General features: G+C 43.7%; 1 protein-coding gene and 1 non-coding gene across 2 annotated transcripts in view; one reads left to right on the forward strand and one right to left on the reverse strand.

Annotated features, from left to right (window-relative positions):
• Positions 1-2927: 2927 nt before the first annotated feature.
• trnat-agu (transfer RNA threonine (anticodon AGU)) lies at positions 2928-3001 on the forward strand. The gene has a single exon. It is a non-coding gene; the product is annotated as a tRNA-Thr (tRNA).
• A 10572-nt stretch (positions 3002-13573) lies between these two features.
• The window catches only part of LOC144511904 (genetic suppressor element 1-like), a 289811-nt gene continuing 286705 nt past the window's right edge, over positions 13574-16679 (reverse strand). Inside the window, exon 16 of the mRNA XM_078242351.1 lies at positions 13574-15808. Coding sequence (XP_078098477.1) covers positions 15689-15808 — 120 coding nt within the window. The 3' untranslated portion in view covers positions 13574-15688. The remainder of the gene's footprint in view (positions 15809-16679) is intronic.

The following is a 16679-nucleotide window of genomic DNA, read 5'->3' on the forward strand; positions in this document are numbered from 1 at the left end:
AAGTTCCGCACACACGAGGACGGCCTCAACCGGGATATTGGGTTCATGTCACACTATTTGTAACTCCCACAGTTGCGTGGACCTGCAGAGTTTCACTGGCTGTCTTGTCTGGAGACAATACACATCTTTTTAGCCTGTCTTGATGCTCTCTCCACTCACATTGTTTCGTTTCTTAAAGACTTGATTAGTTGTAAGTATTCGCATTCCAACCATTATTCATGTCAATTGAGTCTGTGTCTTTATAAGCTCTGTTTGTGAACAGAATTCCCACTCACCTGAAGAAGGGGCTAAGAGCTCCGAAAGCTTGTGTGGCTTTTGCTACCAAATAAACCTGTTGGACTTTAACCTGGTGTTGTTAAACATCTCACAACACCAGGAACCTGGGTTTGATTCCTGGCTTGGGTCACTATCTGTGTGGAGTTTGCACGTTCTCCTTGTGTCTGTGCGGGTTTCCTCTGGGTGCTCTGGTTTGCTCCCACAGTGCTAAGATGTGTGGGTTAGGTGGATTGGCCATGCTAAATTGCCCCTTAGTATCAGGGGACCAGCTAGAGTAAATGGGGATTGGGCCTGAGATGGGATTTTGGTTGGTGCAGACTCGATGGGTTGAATGGCCTCCTTCTGTACTGTATGATTCTATGATATTCTATGATGATATTTTCCATTTGCAAAAACATTACTCAACCATTCCCCTTTGTTTCCTGTGGCTGAACCAATCGTGGATCCAACTGGCCACACGTTCCCCTGTATCCCATGGACTTCTACTTTTCTGACCAGTTAACGGCTGTAAATATGAAAAGAAAGCTAATGTTTGCATGTGACCGTTGGTCAAAAAAGGTTACGTGTAAGAAAGCCACATTCATATACGTATCTGACTAGCGGAGTGTTTCCCACATTTTTATTTTGTTTCAAAATTTCAGAAACAACTTCAGAGCACGAACTCTCCTCACCACCTTCATCCCATTTCCATTTTATTCCATTTCTTCTTTTCACCCCATTTTTATCATCCTTCATTTTTGGGGACTGAAGGGTGGATCAGTAAATTTGCTGATGATACCAAGATTGGTGGAGTAGTGGATGAGGTGGAGGGCTGTTGTAGGCTGCAAAGAGACATTGATAGGATGCAGAGCTGGGCCAAAAAATGGCAGATGGAGTTTAACCCTGATAAGTGCGAGGTGATTCATTTTGGGAGGACAAATTTAAATGCGGATTACAGGGTCAACGGCAGGGTTCTGAGGAATGCGGAGGAACAGAGAGATCTTGGGGTTCATTTCCACAGATCTCTGAAGTTTGCCACTCAAGTAGATAGAGCTGTGAAGAAGGTCTATAGTGTGTTAGCGTTTATTAACAGGGGGTTTGAGTTTAAGAGCCGGTTATGCTGCAACTGTACAGGACCTTGGTGAGACCACATTTGGAATATTGTGTGCAGTTCTGGTCACCTCACTATAAGAAGGATGTGGAAGCACTGGAAAGAGTGCAAAGGAGATTTACCAGGATGCTGCCTGGTTTGGAGGGTAGGTCTTACGAGGAAAGGTTGAGGGAGCTAGGGCTTTTCTCTTTAGAGCGGAGGCGGTTGAGAGGCGACTTACTCATTATAAGATGATGAGGAGGATAGATAGAGTGGACGTTCAGAGACTATTTCCTCGGGTGGATGTAGCTGTTACTAGGGGGCATAACTATAAGGTTCATGGTGGGAGATATAGGAGGGATGTCCGAGGTAGGTTCTTTACTCAAAGAGTGATTGGGGTGTGGAATGGACTGCCTGCAGTGATAGTGGAGTCAGACACTTTAGGAACTTTCAAGCGGTTATTGGATAGGCACATGGAGCACACCAGGATGATAGGGAGTGGGATAGCTTGATCTTGGTTTTGGACAAAACTCGGCACAACATCGTGGGCCGAAGGGCCTGTTCTGTGCTGTACTGTTCTACATATTCTATATTCATTCTCACTTCCATTTTTTCACTTCTCCATTCTCCTCCCCATCTTGCCCTTAACCCCCTCTCCTCCACCCACCACCACCCGCCCCCCCCCCCCCCCCTCCGGTCAGAGCAACTGGCACATTCCTCCTGCAGTCCCTTAACAGTCTGTACCTCTGTTCTGCCATTCGCATTCTTATCACTTAATGGACACTTTTAGCACCTTTCTCAGCCTTCTTTGTTTTCATTTACATTCCCTTTGCCCTATTACCACCCACACCCACCCTCATAGCATAAATCTCTTCTGATTTTCTTTGCTCTTAGTTCTGAGGAAAGTATATCCAGACTTGAAAAGTTGGCTCTATTCTCTCTCCAGAGAGAACACTGTCGGACTTGCTGAGTTTTTCCAGCATTTGCTGTTTTTGTTTCTGATTCCAGCATCCGCAGTATTTTGCTTTTATTCCAGAAATTTGTGTTGTGTTTTCCTTTGGGATTCTGATTTAAAAGTGGGGGGGGGGGGGGGGGAGGGGTGGGGAACATAGACTTCTTGGGGTGCAGGAGGAAGTAGTGGGGCGACAGAGGCTCTGTGAATGAATGGGCGCTGCAGTGAGTAACATGCGGCGGTGCCATTCATTCAGGGACTGGGTACACTTGATACACCGGGATCCACGGGCGCCGTGCCGGCCGCGGTGCTGTGCGCGTGCGCCGGGCCCGGCTGGCGGTGCTGTCTGCGCGAGCTCCAGGTGCTATTGCTCCTCTCCCTGGCTGGGTGGGGGTGGGGGCGGGGGCGAGGCGGAGGCGTTTGCAAAAACTGCGACCCGAAGGAAATCAGCCGCCTCCTCTAGATATTAAAGATGCCAAGGGATCACCGTTTTATTATTAAACTTTTAAAAAAAGCCAAGTAGTTGAAATCTTCCTCCTTTCTCCCGCTCAAAAAAATGACTCGCAAAGTGATGAAGGCGGTTCAGCCGCCTGTCAGAGTTTTGTAGCCTTGGAGCCAGAGCACAGCCGCGGCGCCGTGGCTTAGTTGGTTAAAGCGCCTGTCTAGTAAACAGGAGATCCTGGGTTCGAATCCCAGCGGTGCCTGCTATTTATTTTCCTCACCTCACTCGATACCCAATTTTGCTACTCATGACAAATGGTGACAATTATTAGGGAACGCCTGAGAGCGCATATTTTTTTTGCTTTAAGCCTTCAAACATTTTACACCAGTGGATCGATGTGCAAAGTCAATCCGTTAGATTGCCCCCTAGTGAAGTTTCATTTTTGGAAGAGTCACAGCTCAGGAACATTTCTAAAAGGATGAACAGGAATGGCATGACTTCCTTTGTCTTATGAGCCTTGCCAGCATTTCACCTGTCACAAGTTGCGGAATCTTACTTCAGGCATCACTCTATTTTTAACAGCAATTTTCTACATTCATAGAACACCAAGAAATCAAATTTGCAGCTCATGTGAATTTATTTTTCAGGACAATTTGATTTGATTTATTATTGTTACATGTATTGGGAAAAGTATTGTTCCTTGCATGTTATACAGACAAAACATACCGTACATAGAGTAGAGGAGTGTAGTGTTACAGTGTTACAGCTTCTTCCCTGCTGCCATCAGACTTTTGAATGGACCTATCTTGCATTAAGTTGATCTTTTGCTACACCCTAGCTATAAGTGTAACACCACATTCTGCACTCTCTATGAATGGTATACTTTGTATAGCGCGCAAGAAACAATACTATTCACCGTATACTAATACATGTGACAATAATAAAACAAATCAAAAATCAAATACAGTCATAGCTAGGATGTAGAGAAAGATCAACTTAATATGAGGTAGGTCCGTTCAAAAGTCTAATGGCAGCAGGGAAGAAGCTGTTCTTGAGTCGGTTGGTATGTGATCTCAGACTTTTTCCCAATGGAAGAAGGTGAAAGAGAGTATGTCTGGGGTGCGTGGGGTCCTTGATTATGTTTGTTGCTTTTCTGAGGCAGCGGGAAGTGTAGATGGAGTCAATGGATGGGAGGCTGATTTGCATGATGGGCTTCATTAAGGACCCTTTGTAGTTTCTTGCAGTCTTGGTCAGATGAGAAGCCAAACAAAGCTGTGATACAACCAGAAAGGGTGTTTTCTATGGTATGTTAAGTGTATTTTTCTACACTCTGTATTTTCCTTGTTTTCCCTCTTTAAAGTTTAAACTTGGTTCAATTAAAAGTCTATTGGAAATAATTGATAAGTTTCCTTAAGTAAGAATGAAACAATATATAAGCACACCAAACTGCATCAATTTTTATCTGTTTGTGCCTCTGGTTTGAAATGAATGGGCACATAATATGTGTCAATTAGATTGGTTTCAACATCTGTTTGGTAACTTGGAAATTTTTCTCAGCGTCATCTCCATTTGAATGGTTTCTGGGAAACTCTGCCATATTCTGTGATATTTTCATGCAGGCCAGGTAAAAGAGACTTTGTTGTTGTTTTTAAATGATTTTGGAAGTATATCTGGGGGAGTCAAGGATCAGCTTTCAGTTATTCTGAGACCATTGCATATCAGCAGGCCATGGCTTGTGTGGCTGGTACTAAACATGCAAATAATGAATGTTAGTCTGTGGTGAGTAGAAGCAGAAGGGAAAGTGGTCTACACGGTAGGTTCTGTAGCAAAATCTCATGTACGTTTAAGGAATAAAAGAAATAAAAGTGAAATACTGCGGATGCTGGAAATGCTGGAAGTCAGAACTATAAACAGAAAATGCTGGATAAATGCAGAAGGTCTGGCAACATCTGTAGAGAGAGAAACAGAGTTAACGGTTCCAGCCCGTGGACTCTCCAACAATATAATTTGTTACATTTCTACCTCTCTTCAATTCTATAGAAGGATCAAGTGGACTTGAAACATTAACTGAAGTCTAGCATTCTTGATACCATTTATTAAATCCCCTGCCCCTCTGCTACTCAGAATTGGACACAATGGGCAGGATTTTACGACCTTGCTCGGGCGAGCCTCGTAAAATTCCGTCCGTGGCCAACGGAGAATTCTGTCGAGGCGGTAAAATACTGGCCAGTATTCTAGTTGGGGTCTAACTGGTGATTTATAAAGGTTTAGCATAACCTCCTTGCCAAATATGCCTCAACCTTTAAAGCCACTTGTCCTGACAAATTCAAAGTTTTGTGTATGTCCACCTCCAGGCAACTTTAACATTATACCATTCAGTTTCCTTCTTCCAAACCAACTTTACACTTTGCAGCAAAATTCACCTGCCAAATGTCTGCCCATTTCACTAGGCTATCTCCTCCTCAAATCTTTATTGTTTTCTACATTTTGGAGTTCTGTGGCATCTGTAAATGTTGAAATTATGCTCTGTTGCTTGAGTCCAGATCGTTAACATATATCAAAAGGAGCAGTGGTCCTGATACCAGCCCCTGTTGTGCATGAGGAAAATATCTGGAGTAAAAGCCCAAATAATCATCAACTCAATCGAAACACAGATTATTTCTGAGCCTATCTCAAATTTCTTTCCAAATCTTTTGAGAGCCTTTAGAACTCTTCTCCCTAATTCATGGCTCTTCCCTGTAATTCACTAATGATGACAGCTCAGCTCATTGTTATAAGATACAAAATACTAATGTAGTCTCACACTGCATTGGAATCTGTAATGTAAGGATTCCCATGGGGATTCCTATGTTAAAATGTAATACTTAGATGTGTGTATGTTGCTCGTCATACCACCAAGTGGTATTATAATGGGAATTTCAATTTATTTACTGATAACAGTTCCTTGTCCCACCACAAGGTGATGCTTTAGAACTTGACTAACCCCTTGATACATCTTTCCTATTGTGCCACCTGGAGGTACAGAGCATTATATTTTGTTTTACATTTTGCAAATTTTGTTAATTTTTATCTTCATTGCATGGGCAGCAAACTAGAGGAAAATAAAGTGTGTTTTATAACAACCAAAAGATTGTTTTGCCAGTTTAAATTTACTATATAAATGCTACCATATTTTTTAAGAGGCCAAGTATTGTCTCAACTAGTCTAAATTTAGGCTTTTGATTTGATTTATTGTCGCATGTATTAGCATACAGTGAAAAGTATTGTTTCTTGCGTGTTATACAGACAAAACATACTGTTCATAGAGAAGGAAATGAGAGAGTGCAGAATGTAGTGTTACAGTCATAGCTAGCGCGTAGACAAAGATCAACTTCATGCAAGGTAGGTCCATTCAAAAGTCTGATAGCAGCAGGGAAGAAGCTGCTCTTGAGTCGGTTGGTACTTGACCTCAGACTTTCGTTTCTTTTTCCCGATAAATGTAGGTGGAAGAGAGAATGTCCGGGGTGCGTGGGGTCCTTATTTATGCTGGCTGCTTTGCCGAGGCAGCAGGAAGCGTAGACAGAGTCACTGGATGACAGGCTGGTTTGCGTGATGGATTGGGCTACATTCATGACCTTTTGTAGTTTCTTGCGGTCTGGGTCAGAGAAGGAGCCATACCAAGCTGTGATACAACCAGAAAGAATGCTTTCTATGGTGTATCTGTAAAAGTTGGTGAGAGTCATAGCTGACATGCCAAATTTCCTTAGTCTTCTGAGAAAGTAGAGGCATTGGTGGACTTTCTTAACTATAGTGTCAGCATGGGGGGACCAGGACAGATTGTTGGTGATCTGGACACTTGAAAACTTGAAGTTCTCGACCCTTTCTACATCAGTGTAGACAGGGGCATGTTCTCCTTTACGCTCCCTGAAGTCGATGACAATCTCCTTCATTTTGTTGACATTGAGGGAGAGATTATTGTTGCCGCACCAGATCACCGGAATCTTTACCTCATTCCTGTACTCTGTCTCATCATTGTTTGAGTTCTGACCCACTACTGTCGTCTGCAAACTTGAAAATCGAGTTGGAGGGGAATTTGGCCACACAGTCATAGGTTTATAAGGAGTGCAGTAGGGGGCTGAGAACAAAGCCTTGTGGGGCACCGGTGTTGAGGATGATTATGGAAGAGGTGTTGTTGCCTATCCTTACTGATTGTGGTCTGTGAGGTAGGAAGTTAGGAGATAGGCTCTTCAACCTTGGGAACCTATTCCGCCATTCAGTGACATCATGACTGAGCTTTATCCTAACTCTGTCCACCTCCTTTGGCTGAAACACTTCAATAGGCACCTGAAGGGCCATGTGCCATACAAATACCAAGAGCTGGAAGGTGGGATTATGTTGGATGGTTCATGATTGGCCACCACACACACAATGGCCTATTGCCATGCAGTAAATTCTCTTTCTCACCTTTCTTAAATAATGGAGTCGCCGTTGCAATTTTCCAACATAAAGGGACAGTTCCCGAAATAGGAGAAGTTTGGAAGATTATAGTAAAACATTGGCCATTTACCCACCCACTGCCTTTAAAACCCTGGGGCAGAAATCATCAGAAACCTGGGACCCTGGTCAATCTTTAGTGGCATTATTTGCTCCGATAGTGTTTTCTTACTGACATTATAACATTTTTAGAGTTCCAGTCATAGAATCACAGAATCTACAGTGCAGGAGGAGGCCATTTGGCCCATCGAGCCTGCACCGACAGCAAACCCACCCAGGTCCCATCCCCGTAACCCCACATATTTATCCTCTTAATCCCCCTGACACTAAGGTGCAATTTAGCATGGCCAATCAACCTAACCCACACATCTTTGGAGTGTGGGAGGAAACCGGAGCGTCCGGAGGAAACGCAGACATGGGGAGAAAATGCAAACTCCACACACACAGTGACCCGAGGCCGGAATTGAACCTGGGTCCCTGGTGCTGTGAGGCAGCAGTGCTAACCACTGTGCCACTGTGCCGCCCCTAAAGTCCTTAATGTAATATTCATTTCCTTGGACTGTCAGGCGTATGTTAGGTCTTAACTGGGGTAAAATTTAGAAATTTACCCATTTGCTTTATCACTTCTATCAGTAATTTAAAATGTCTCTCAGGTCCACACCCTCCCATGCCCTGGCCTCGCTTTCTTTTGGTGTGAATCTTTCCCCATGCTCTTCACCCTCCACTAGAAAATGCAAGATCTCTCACCCTGCTTTCAGCACCCCACCCCCCCCACTTGAAGTTTAAAAGGCTTCCCTGCAGCCCTATCACCTTCCCCAGAACCAACTACAAACATAAAGATAAAAGCAAAATGCAGTGATGCTGGAATCTGAAACAAAAACAGAAAATACGGAAAATTCTCAGCAGGTCTGACAGCATCTGTGGAGAGAGAATAGAGCAAATGCTTTGAGTTTGGATGACCCTTTGACTTCGAGACGTTCAGTAATAATCTCACAGATGGTAGCTTCACACTATTGTCTCCTCAGCCAAGCACATACACCAAGTGTCTGAATTTCAGTTCCTCTCGTAGGAATTACTGAGCAGGATTACTATTGCAACAACAAGACAAAGAAAATAGCACAAGATTTATACTGTAAAGGGGAGGGTGGGGGGGACTTCTGTAATTGACCAAGATGTCATAGACAAAAGGACAAAGGGAATGTAAAAGGTGATGATAAAGGCTGAGAATGGTGTTAATAGCGTCCATTGAGAGATCGGAATGTGTAATTGGCAGAACAAAGGTACAAAGTGGCAAAGGACAACCTAAAGAATGTAACAGATGACCCTAGTGATGAGGGTGGGAGTTAGCTGGGGGGGAACAAGATGGAAAGTGGGATTTAAAGAGGTGGATAAATGAAATGATGGAATAAACTAAAATTTAAGATATATAATAAGAATATAAAGTAACAAAAATGGATTAAGCAAATAGAAAGAAATGAAATGAAATAAAATAAATGGAAATGGAGTGGAGGGGGAAGAGCGAGTTCACGCTCTGAAGTCGTTGAGCTCAGTGTTCAGTCTGGAAGCCTATGAAGTGCCTAATCAGAAGAAGTGCTGTTCCTCCAGTTTTCGTGGAGGTTCACTTGAACATTGCAGAAGGCCAAGGATGGACATGTAGATAGGAGAGCAGGGTGGTGTGTTGAAATGGCAAGCGACAGGAAGGTCTGGGTCCTGCTTGCGGACAGACCAGAAGTAAAGAGAGTGCGAGGCAAACAGACCCAGTCTGTGTTTGGTCTCTTCCATGGAGAGTAGACTGCATTGAGAGCAGCGAATGCAATAGACCATATTAAAGGAGGTGTATGTGAAGCGCTGCTTCACCTGAAAAGAGTGTTGGACCCTGGGATGATGAGCAGGGAGGAGGTAAAGGGACAGGTGTCTACGATGGGAAGGTGCCATGGGCGGTGGGTGGGGTGTTGGGTGTGTGAAGAAGGGGACCAAAGTGTTCCAGAGGGAACAGTCCCTGCAGAATGCTGACAGGGGGAGTGTGGGGCGGGGGAGATGTGTTTGGTTGTGGCATCATGGCATCAAACATCCAGCAGGAAATACAGCTAGTTTCTCTCAGTCGCTGCTATTCCCACCTTGCCGCTGCCCTGTGGTTCATGAAAATTGCTGTAGACATTGATGCCATGAGAAGGAAAACTATGAGCCAGATTGCGATCACATGATTTTCACCTCGTGATTAAACTGTGAATAACCCACTTTGACTTTTCAGTAGGAATCTGGCCAGTTCTAATGGACATTCTATATATTAAGTATTTAAAAAAATATATATTTAAGCATGTTTCACCTTCCTACCTTTACAGTTTGTTTGCCTCGCACTCTCTTTACATCAATTTGGCACATGAGGTGGCCAATTTTTATTGGGCACTGAAGTTTTCTTGGGGTGTGGGCAACTGGGCAAAACCGCAATTTATTACCTGTCCTTTGCTGGGCTAAAGGTGGTTTTAGCCACATCCACCCACAGCCAGCCCCCTCCACCCTTGCCAAAAAAACAAGTCAACATGTGGAATTCAATCCACATAGCTTGAGTTTTTAGTTAAATACCTGATTCGTTGGATCCTTCCGAATTCTGGACCATCACTATGGGTTAATAGATAAAATAATCCTGTGTTGCTTTAAGCTGACAGCTCTGATCTGCATTTTTGAATTACATTTGAACTTTGAAACCATCTCAGAAAGGGGAAGACCTTTGGTCCATCAAGCCCATCTACTCACAGTACTCCTGTGGCGCATTTTCTGATAATCCTGAATTCTATATGTAAGAGTTTCATAGAATCCCCACAGTACAGAAGGAGGCTATTTGACCCATTGAGTCTGCACCGACCACAATCCTACCCAGGCCCTATCCACATACATTTACCCTAGCTAGTCCCCCTGACACTAAACAGCAATTGAGCATGGCCAATCCACCTAGACTGTGGGAGGAAACCAGAACACCTGGAGGAAACCCACACAGACACGGAGAGAACGTGCAAACTCCACCCAGACAGTGACCCAAGCCAGGAATCGAATCCAGGTTCCTGTCACTCTGAGGCGCAGTGCTAATCACTGTGCCACCGTGCTGCCCCAATTCAAAAGCTTTCTTGTTGATAAAAGGAGCAAGTTTTTTTAAAAAACGGTTCTTTTTTGGAATGCTGCATGGTATCCTTCTCTGAGCTCTTTGTCTAACAGGGAAACACAGTACTGTGTACAGAGCTGTCCTAAAGGGCGGCATGGTGGTCCACACTGCTGCCGCACAGTGCCAGAGGCTTGTGTTCGATGGTGGCTTCAAGTGACTGTGTGGAGTTTGCACGTTCTCCCCGTGTCTGCGTGAGCTTCCTCCTCCAAAGATGTGAGGGCTAAGTTGATTGGCCATGGTAAATTACCCCTTAGTATCAGGGGGACTAGCAGGGTAAATATGTGGGGTTTGTGGGTATAGGTCCTAGATGGGATTGTTGTCACTGCAGACTTGATGGGCCAAATGGCCCCCTTCTGCACTGTAGGGATTCTATGATTCCATGCATTCCTTGACTTGGGGCCATGCTAAATTGTCCCTTAGTGTCCAAAGATGTGTAGGTTAGGGGATTAACAATGGTAGAAATGTGTGAGGTTACGGGGATAGGGCCTGCGTGGGATTGTTGTCGGTGCAGGCTCGATGGGCCGAATGGCCTTCTTCTGCATTGTAGGATTCTATGATTCTAAAGTTGGGAATACATCGGTCAAAACATGCACATTGAGGTCCTGGCAAAAAGCAATGAGATAATTGTGTTTCAGTGTTGGTTGAATTGTAAATATTGGCCACAACACCAGGAAGAGCACCTTGCCCTTCTTCACATATGCCACAGAGTCTTTTATCTCCATTTGAGATGGCCCTCAGTTTTACATCTCATCCACAAAGTGCTCCCTCAATCCTCCACCAAAGTATAAACCTCGATTAGAGACTCGTGTAGAGCGAGAGTTTAACTTGTAACTTTCTGATTCAGGGATGAATTAAGTCTTGGCAAACAGTAGCTACCTAAATAATTTGACTTACACACCAAGAATGCTTTTAATTTTTGTTCAGAAATGGTTGAATAGTTTTCGAATTTGGAATAATTAATGTAAATTAGATGTTTTTGTACAATGGGATAACTTTCCCATGGCTCAGGTGGCGGTGGGGGGAGGGAGGGGGGGGAGCAGAATTTGACAGGAGTGCAAAAACTTGGTTTCATGCCAGCGGGAATTTCCCACAGGATTTTCCACTGTGCCTGCCATGGCAGATCAGGAAACCGGCTGGCGGCCGGCATGAAACGGATTTGCATTCCGCTAATGGGATGCAGGTGAAAGCCCGACTGGGATCTCCCCCCCACCCCGCCACTCTCACAGCCAATTCTCTACGACGCCAGTGGGAATATAAACAGGTCCAAAATACATCTGGAGCAACATGGCGTGCAGATATAGGGACTCACCTGAACAATGCCTGGGGCTGCCTTCCAGAGTTTGGGATGGAGGCCACCAATGACTATGGCCCCTGGAACACCAAAACAGTGGGTGGTGGGAGCATCCACAGGCAGAACGTCCAGATTCAGTGTCATTGAGGATGTCCACTTTCCAGCCTCAGAGTGTTCCTGGAGACATATCTTCATTTTCAAGAGGTCGAATCTTTTTTCTTTAATAGTGTGTCAGTGATGTTGGGCACATTTTTAATATGGTATCTGGATAGGACGGCAGACAATGCGCCCCACTATGGAATATGGCACAAAACCCCAGGTTGCCTAATGAATGAGATGGGGCCAGAATATATGGCGTTGGTTTCCGCCAGCCTCTGCGGTGGCAAACACCTCACATCCCCACCACCGCCGTGGGCCTTAGTCCCCAGATTGGAAAATTCCAGCCAATTTCTTTCTAGTTATGCCGGATTCTTGGAACATTTTTCTATAGGGAGGAAGCTCAAGCTGAATTATTTGAAACAGTTGTAAAAAGAATTAGGGTGGTCTGGAACATATTTTGCATTTGTCGGCAATAATTGACTTCAGATTTAAAATGTACAGATATGTGAACGGCTTTAACTATTATCAACGTCTTGTACAGCTGCTATAGAAAAGGTCTGGCATTGTTTCCCTCAAAAAAGTAAATTATATACAGACAGCTGATTTTGATTTGATTTGACTTATTATTGTCACATGTATACAGTGAAAAGCATTGTTTTTTGCATGCTATACAAAGCATATTGTACATAGGAAAGGAGAAGGTGCAGAATGTAGTGTTACAGTCATTTATTTATTAGTCACATATAGGCTTACATTAACACTGCAATGAAGTTACTGTGAAAATCTCCTAGTCGTCACACTCCAGCGCCTGTTCGGGTACACTGAGGGGGAATTTAGCATGGCCAATTCACCTAACCATGTCTTTGGTGTGTGGGAGGAAACCAGAGCACCCCGGGGAAACCCACGCAGACACAGGGAGAACATGCAAACTCCACATAGACAGTGACCCAAGCTGGGAATCAAACCTGCGTCCCTAGCGCAGTGAGGCAGCAGTGCTAACCACTGTGCCACCATCATGGATAGGGTGTAGAGAAAGATCAACTTAATGCAAGGTAAGTCCATTCAAAAGTCTGATGGCAGCAGGGAAGAAGCTGTTCTTGAGTTGGTTGGTACGTGACCTCAGACTATTGTATCTTTTTCCCGATGGAAGAAGGTGGAAGAGAGTATGTCTGGGATGAGTGAGGTCTTTGATTATGCTAGCTGCTTTCCCGAGGCAGTGGGAAGTGTAGATGGAGTCAATGGATGAGAGGCTAATTTGTTTGATGGACTGGGCTTCATTCACAACCCTTTGTAGTTTCTTGTGGTCTTGGTCAGAGCAGGAGCCATACTAAGTTGTGATACAACCAGAAAGAATGCTTTCTATGGTGCAGCTGTAAAAGTTGGTGAGAGTCGCAATGGACATGCCAAGTTTCCTTAGCCTCCTGAGGACGTAGAGACATAGGTGGGCTTTCTTAACTATAGCGCGGCATGGAGGGACCAGGATAGGTTGTTGGTGATCTGGACACCTAGAAACTTGAAGCTCTTGACCATTTCCACTCCCGTTGATGTAGACAGGAAAATTCAGCGTTAGCTGAAGGCAGAACCTTAACTCTGCAGCAAGTGACACAATGAACTACTCCTAAATGCATAAATGAAAACTGGTGCGGTGCACTGTGACTGTACATAAAATGGACACCTAAACTGGGAATTGTGTGATGTGAGCATGTGAATGCAGAAATTTATGGAAAATATCCCAATCCTAAAGGCTTTCTAAAGGTTACGATTTGAAAGAAAAATGTAAATCACACTGAACATATCTACATAAAGAGAAGCATGATGCGTACAAAACTTTATTAACGAATGCTTATTTTAGTCACAGCAGACAAATTGAATAAATACTTAAAAATCATGACTTCAAATAATAAATACCTGAAACAGTTTGAAAATTGTAACTAAAGATAAAGGTTAGGCTTTGTTAAAGAACTAATTGGCTACCCTTGTCTGAAGAGTCTTTGTTCAGTTAGCTTAGAAATGACTGAGAGAAAGAAAACCAACTTATTTTGGGGAACTTTAAGTAAACGCTCACAATTCCAAATTATTTCACTAATAATTTAATCAAAGAACTCCCTCTTAAAGCAGTTTAAATGTTATTCTTTTTTAGGAATAGCTATGAAATACTTAACCGCGGAAAAAAATTAATTGTGCAGAAATCTTTTCTTAAAAAAAAACTACATAACAGAAAAATGCATCAGATTGTATACAACAATTCCCTTAATGCTCACAATTATACGTTAAAAAATCTTTATTTTAGGCAACATTATGCTAACTCCATTCACTTGAACTCTTGCCTTTGGAGGCAACTGAAAAATCTCACATAGTATATTCTGTTAAAAATATCTTGAAGCCTGGGAATAAAGACATTTTAAGAGCCCTATTTTTCCTCAAAGTGAGGTCCGTCTCACGTACCTGTGTGATAACAAGAAATCTGCTTTCATTAACATTATTACAAAAAAATAGAAAATGTACTTCAAGTAATTTCTAATATTAGAAGTGGTGCTGTGTAGTAAAAGGTAGATTTTGCTCAGGATTTATAATAGTTATGCAATAAAGTAAAATAACAGATCTATTCTTTTACAAAACCCTGTCCTTAGCACTGCATTAATCTATTTACTTCAATGCAAATCGGTACCTTCTTATAACCAACAGCTGAATTAAAAGCAAACCTGTTGCAGAACTTCAAAATATACATTTAACTGTATAGTCACCGAATAATGCTGTAAAACTATACAAAACCAAAAAGGATTCACCGTGAATATATATATAAACATTGACAATACACAGGTCCAAATGTTAGGCAAAGCGTGGCATTTAAAAAGTGTACTTTGAAGAAAGTAGAGAGTAGAAATGAATGCTGAACACCCTCGCATCAAATTTCCTCACTCCTCATTTTAACAGAGGCAGTGACCTGAAACAGGCTGACAGTTCTGTTTTTTTAAAAGTTTGTTTATTAGTGTCACAAGTAGGCTTATATTAACACTGCAATGAAGTTACTGTGAAAATCCCCTAGTTGCCACACTTTGGCGCCTGTTCAGGTACATTGATGGAGAATTTATCAGGGCCAATCCATCTAACCCGCACATCTTTCGAACTGTGGAAGGAAATCAGAGCACGCAGAGGAAACCCACGCAGACACAGGGAGAATGTGCAGACTCCGCACAGACAATGACCCAAGCTGGGAATCGAACCCGGGTCCCCGGTGCTCTGAGGCAGCAGTGCTAACCACTGTGCCACCGTGCCCTTAATGTCGTGGCGGGGAAACTGATAAGAATGCATCCTGTGTTCATGCAGCACTGGTCATCTCTACTCATAACTTATTAGGGCCACACAAATTAAATGAATAATCAACCATCAGCATTTGCTCAAAAATCTTGCACATTCAGTTTCTTTTATACAGCAAGCTGTCCCAACTAACTTTCCCTTCTGGTTCCAACTTGCAAGAAATGCTTACTGCAGCTGATGTACAAGTTGTAAACAAGACAAAAAATACATTTCCCATTAAATATAGAAAGGTACTCGGTTTACACATACATTTTGTTAATGTAGCCTTTTCTACATTATTGACCATAACCTGAGGATCCGCAAAGTGTCAGCATCCAGTTTTGCATTTTAAGTCCTCCATGTAGCTTTTGGTCCAGCTTGGCTGTTGCAGGGTAAGCGTGCAAGCTGAGCGGAGCTGGGAATGGGAGCCTCCTGTCAGCGGAGCAGTTTGGTTTGACAGTACGTCTGAGACATTCCGCGCTGCACCCCAATGATTCTTGAAGCAAACGGTGACGACGTAAATGGAAACGAATCAACCTGCTCGGAAGGAGCGACTTATCGTGCGACCAAGGGCACATCTTTTCCCCTGGCTGCGGTTTTCGCCCTCGATCAAGCAGGTGAAGCTCCTCTGTTCATCTGTACGATGACGCAGGCAGGCAATGAGTGAGATCAAGGCACTTGCGCAGATGGCGGAGGGCAGCCTGCTGGTGTTGGCGTTCCATTTCATACCGCTGTTTACACATTCTCAGCTCCTGCAGAGACAACACGACACAGAAACTGGTGTTTATTTACCACACGAACCTCTGACTAGAACAAAGTACTGAGGCCATCTTTAATACTGATATGTTGAGACAATTGACCATTGGTTGTTAAGAACTGATGTCAGCGAAGTTTCGTAGCTTCTTGGGTCAGTGGCAGTACCACCTTGGGACTCACAAATAAATTTTGAGGAACTTCAGTAGTTTGACACATTTTCGGGGCATTTTTTGATATTCATTACTGTCACAAGTAGGCTTACATTAACACTGCAGTGAAGTTATTGTGAAAATCCCCTCGTCGCCACACTCCAGCGCCTGTTTGGGCACACTAAGGGAGAATTTAGCATGGCCAATGCACCTAACCAGCATGTCTTTCAGACTGTGGGAGGAAACTGGAGGAAACCCATGCAGACACAAGGAGAACATGCAAACTCCACACAGACAGTGACCCAATCGGGAATCGAACCCGGGTCCCTGGTGCTGTGAGGCAGCAGTGCTAACCACTGTGCCACCCATATGGAGAGCTGACAGTACAACTTCTGGAAGCGTTTATGTGGGCAGTACAGAGCTGGAGCTCTGCCTGTTTCAGTGACCAGTTCCTCAAACATACTCAACATATGTTTTTTAAAAAAATGCTATCCTCTCTCATTACCTTGCTATTCAGAGCTGGGATTTTGCAAACTGACAGAATTCTGGGGGAAAGTCAGTGCACCCCTACCCAACTATCCTGAAAGTTGAAGTGATTTTTGTTGGCGTTCCGGCGAGATTCCCACCTTTGTTGGGGAAGGGAGGAGCAGGGGAGGAAAGTGGCTGCTGCAGCGCCCGAGGCAGTACAACTCAACAGAACCTCACGCTGCGCATTGGG

The sequence above is a fragment of the Mustelus asterias genome, chromosome 2 (genome assembly GCF_964213995.1).
Source record: "Mustelus asterias chromosome 2, sMusAst1.hap1.1, whole genome shotgun sequence".
In the NCBI taxonomy this organism is placed as follows: Eukaryota; Metazoa; Chordata; class Chondrichthyes; order Carcharhiniformes; family Triakidae; genus Mustelus; species Mustelus asterias.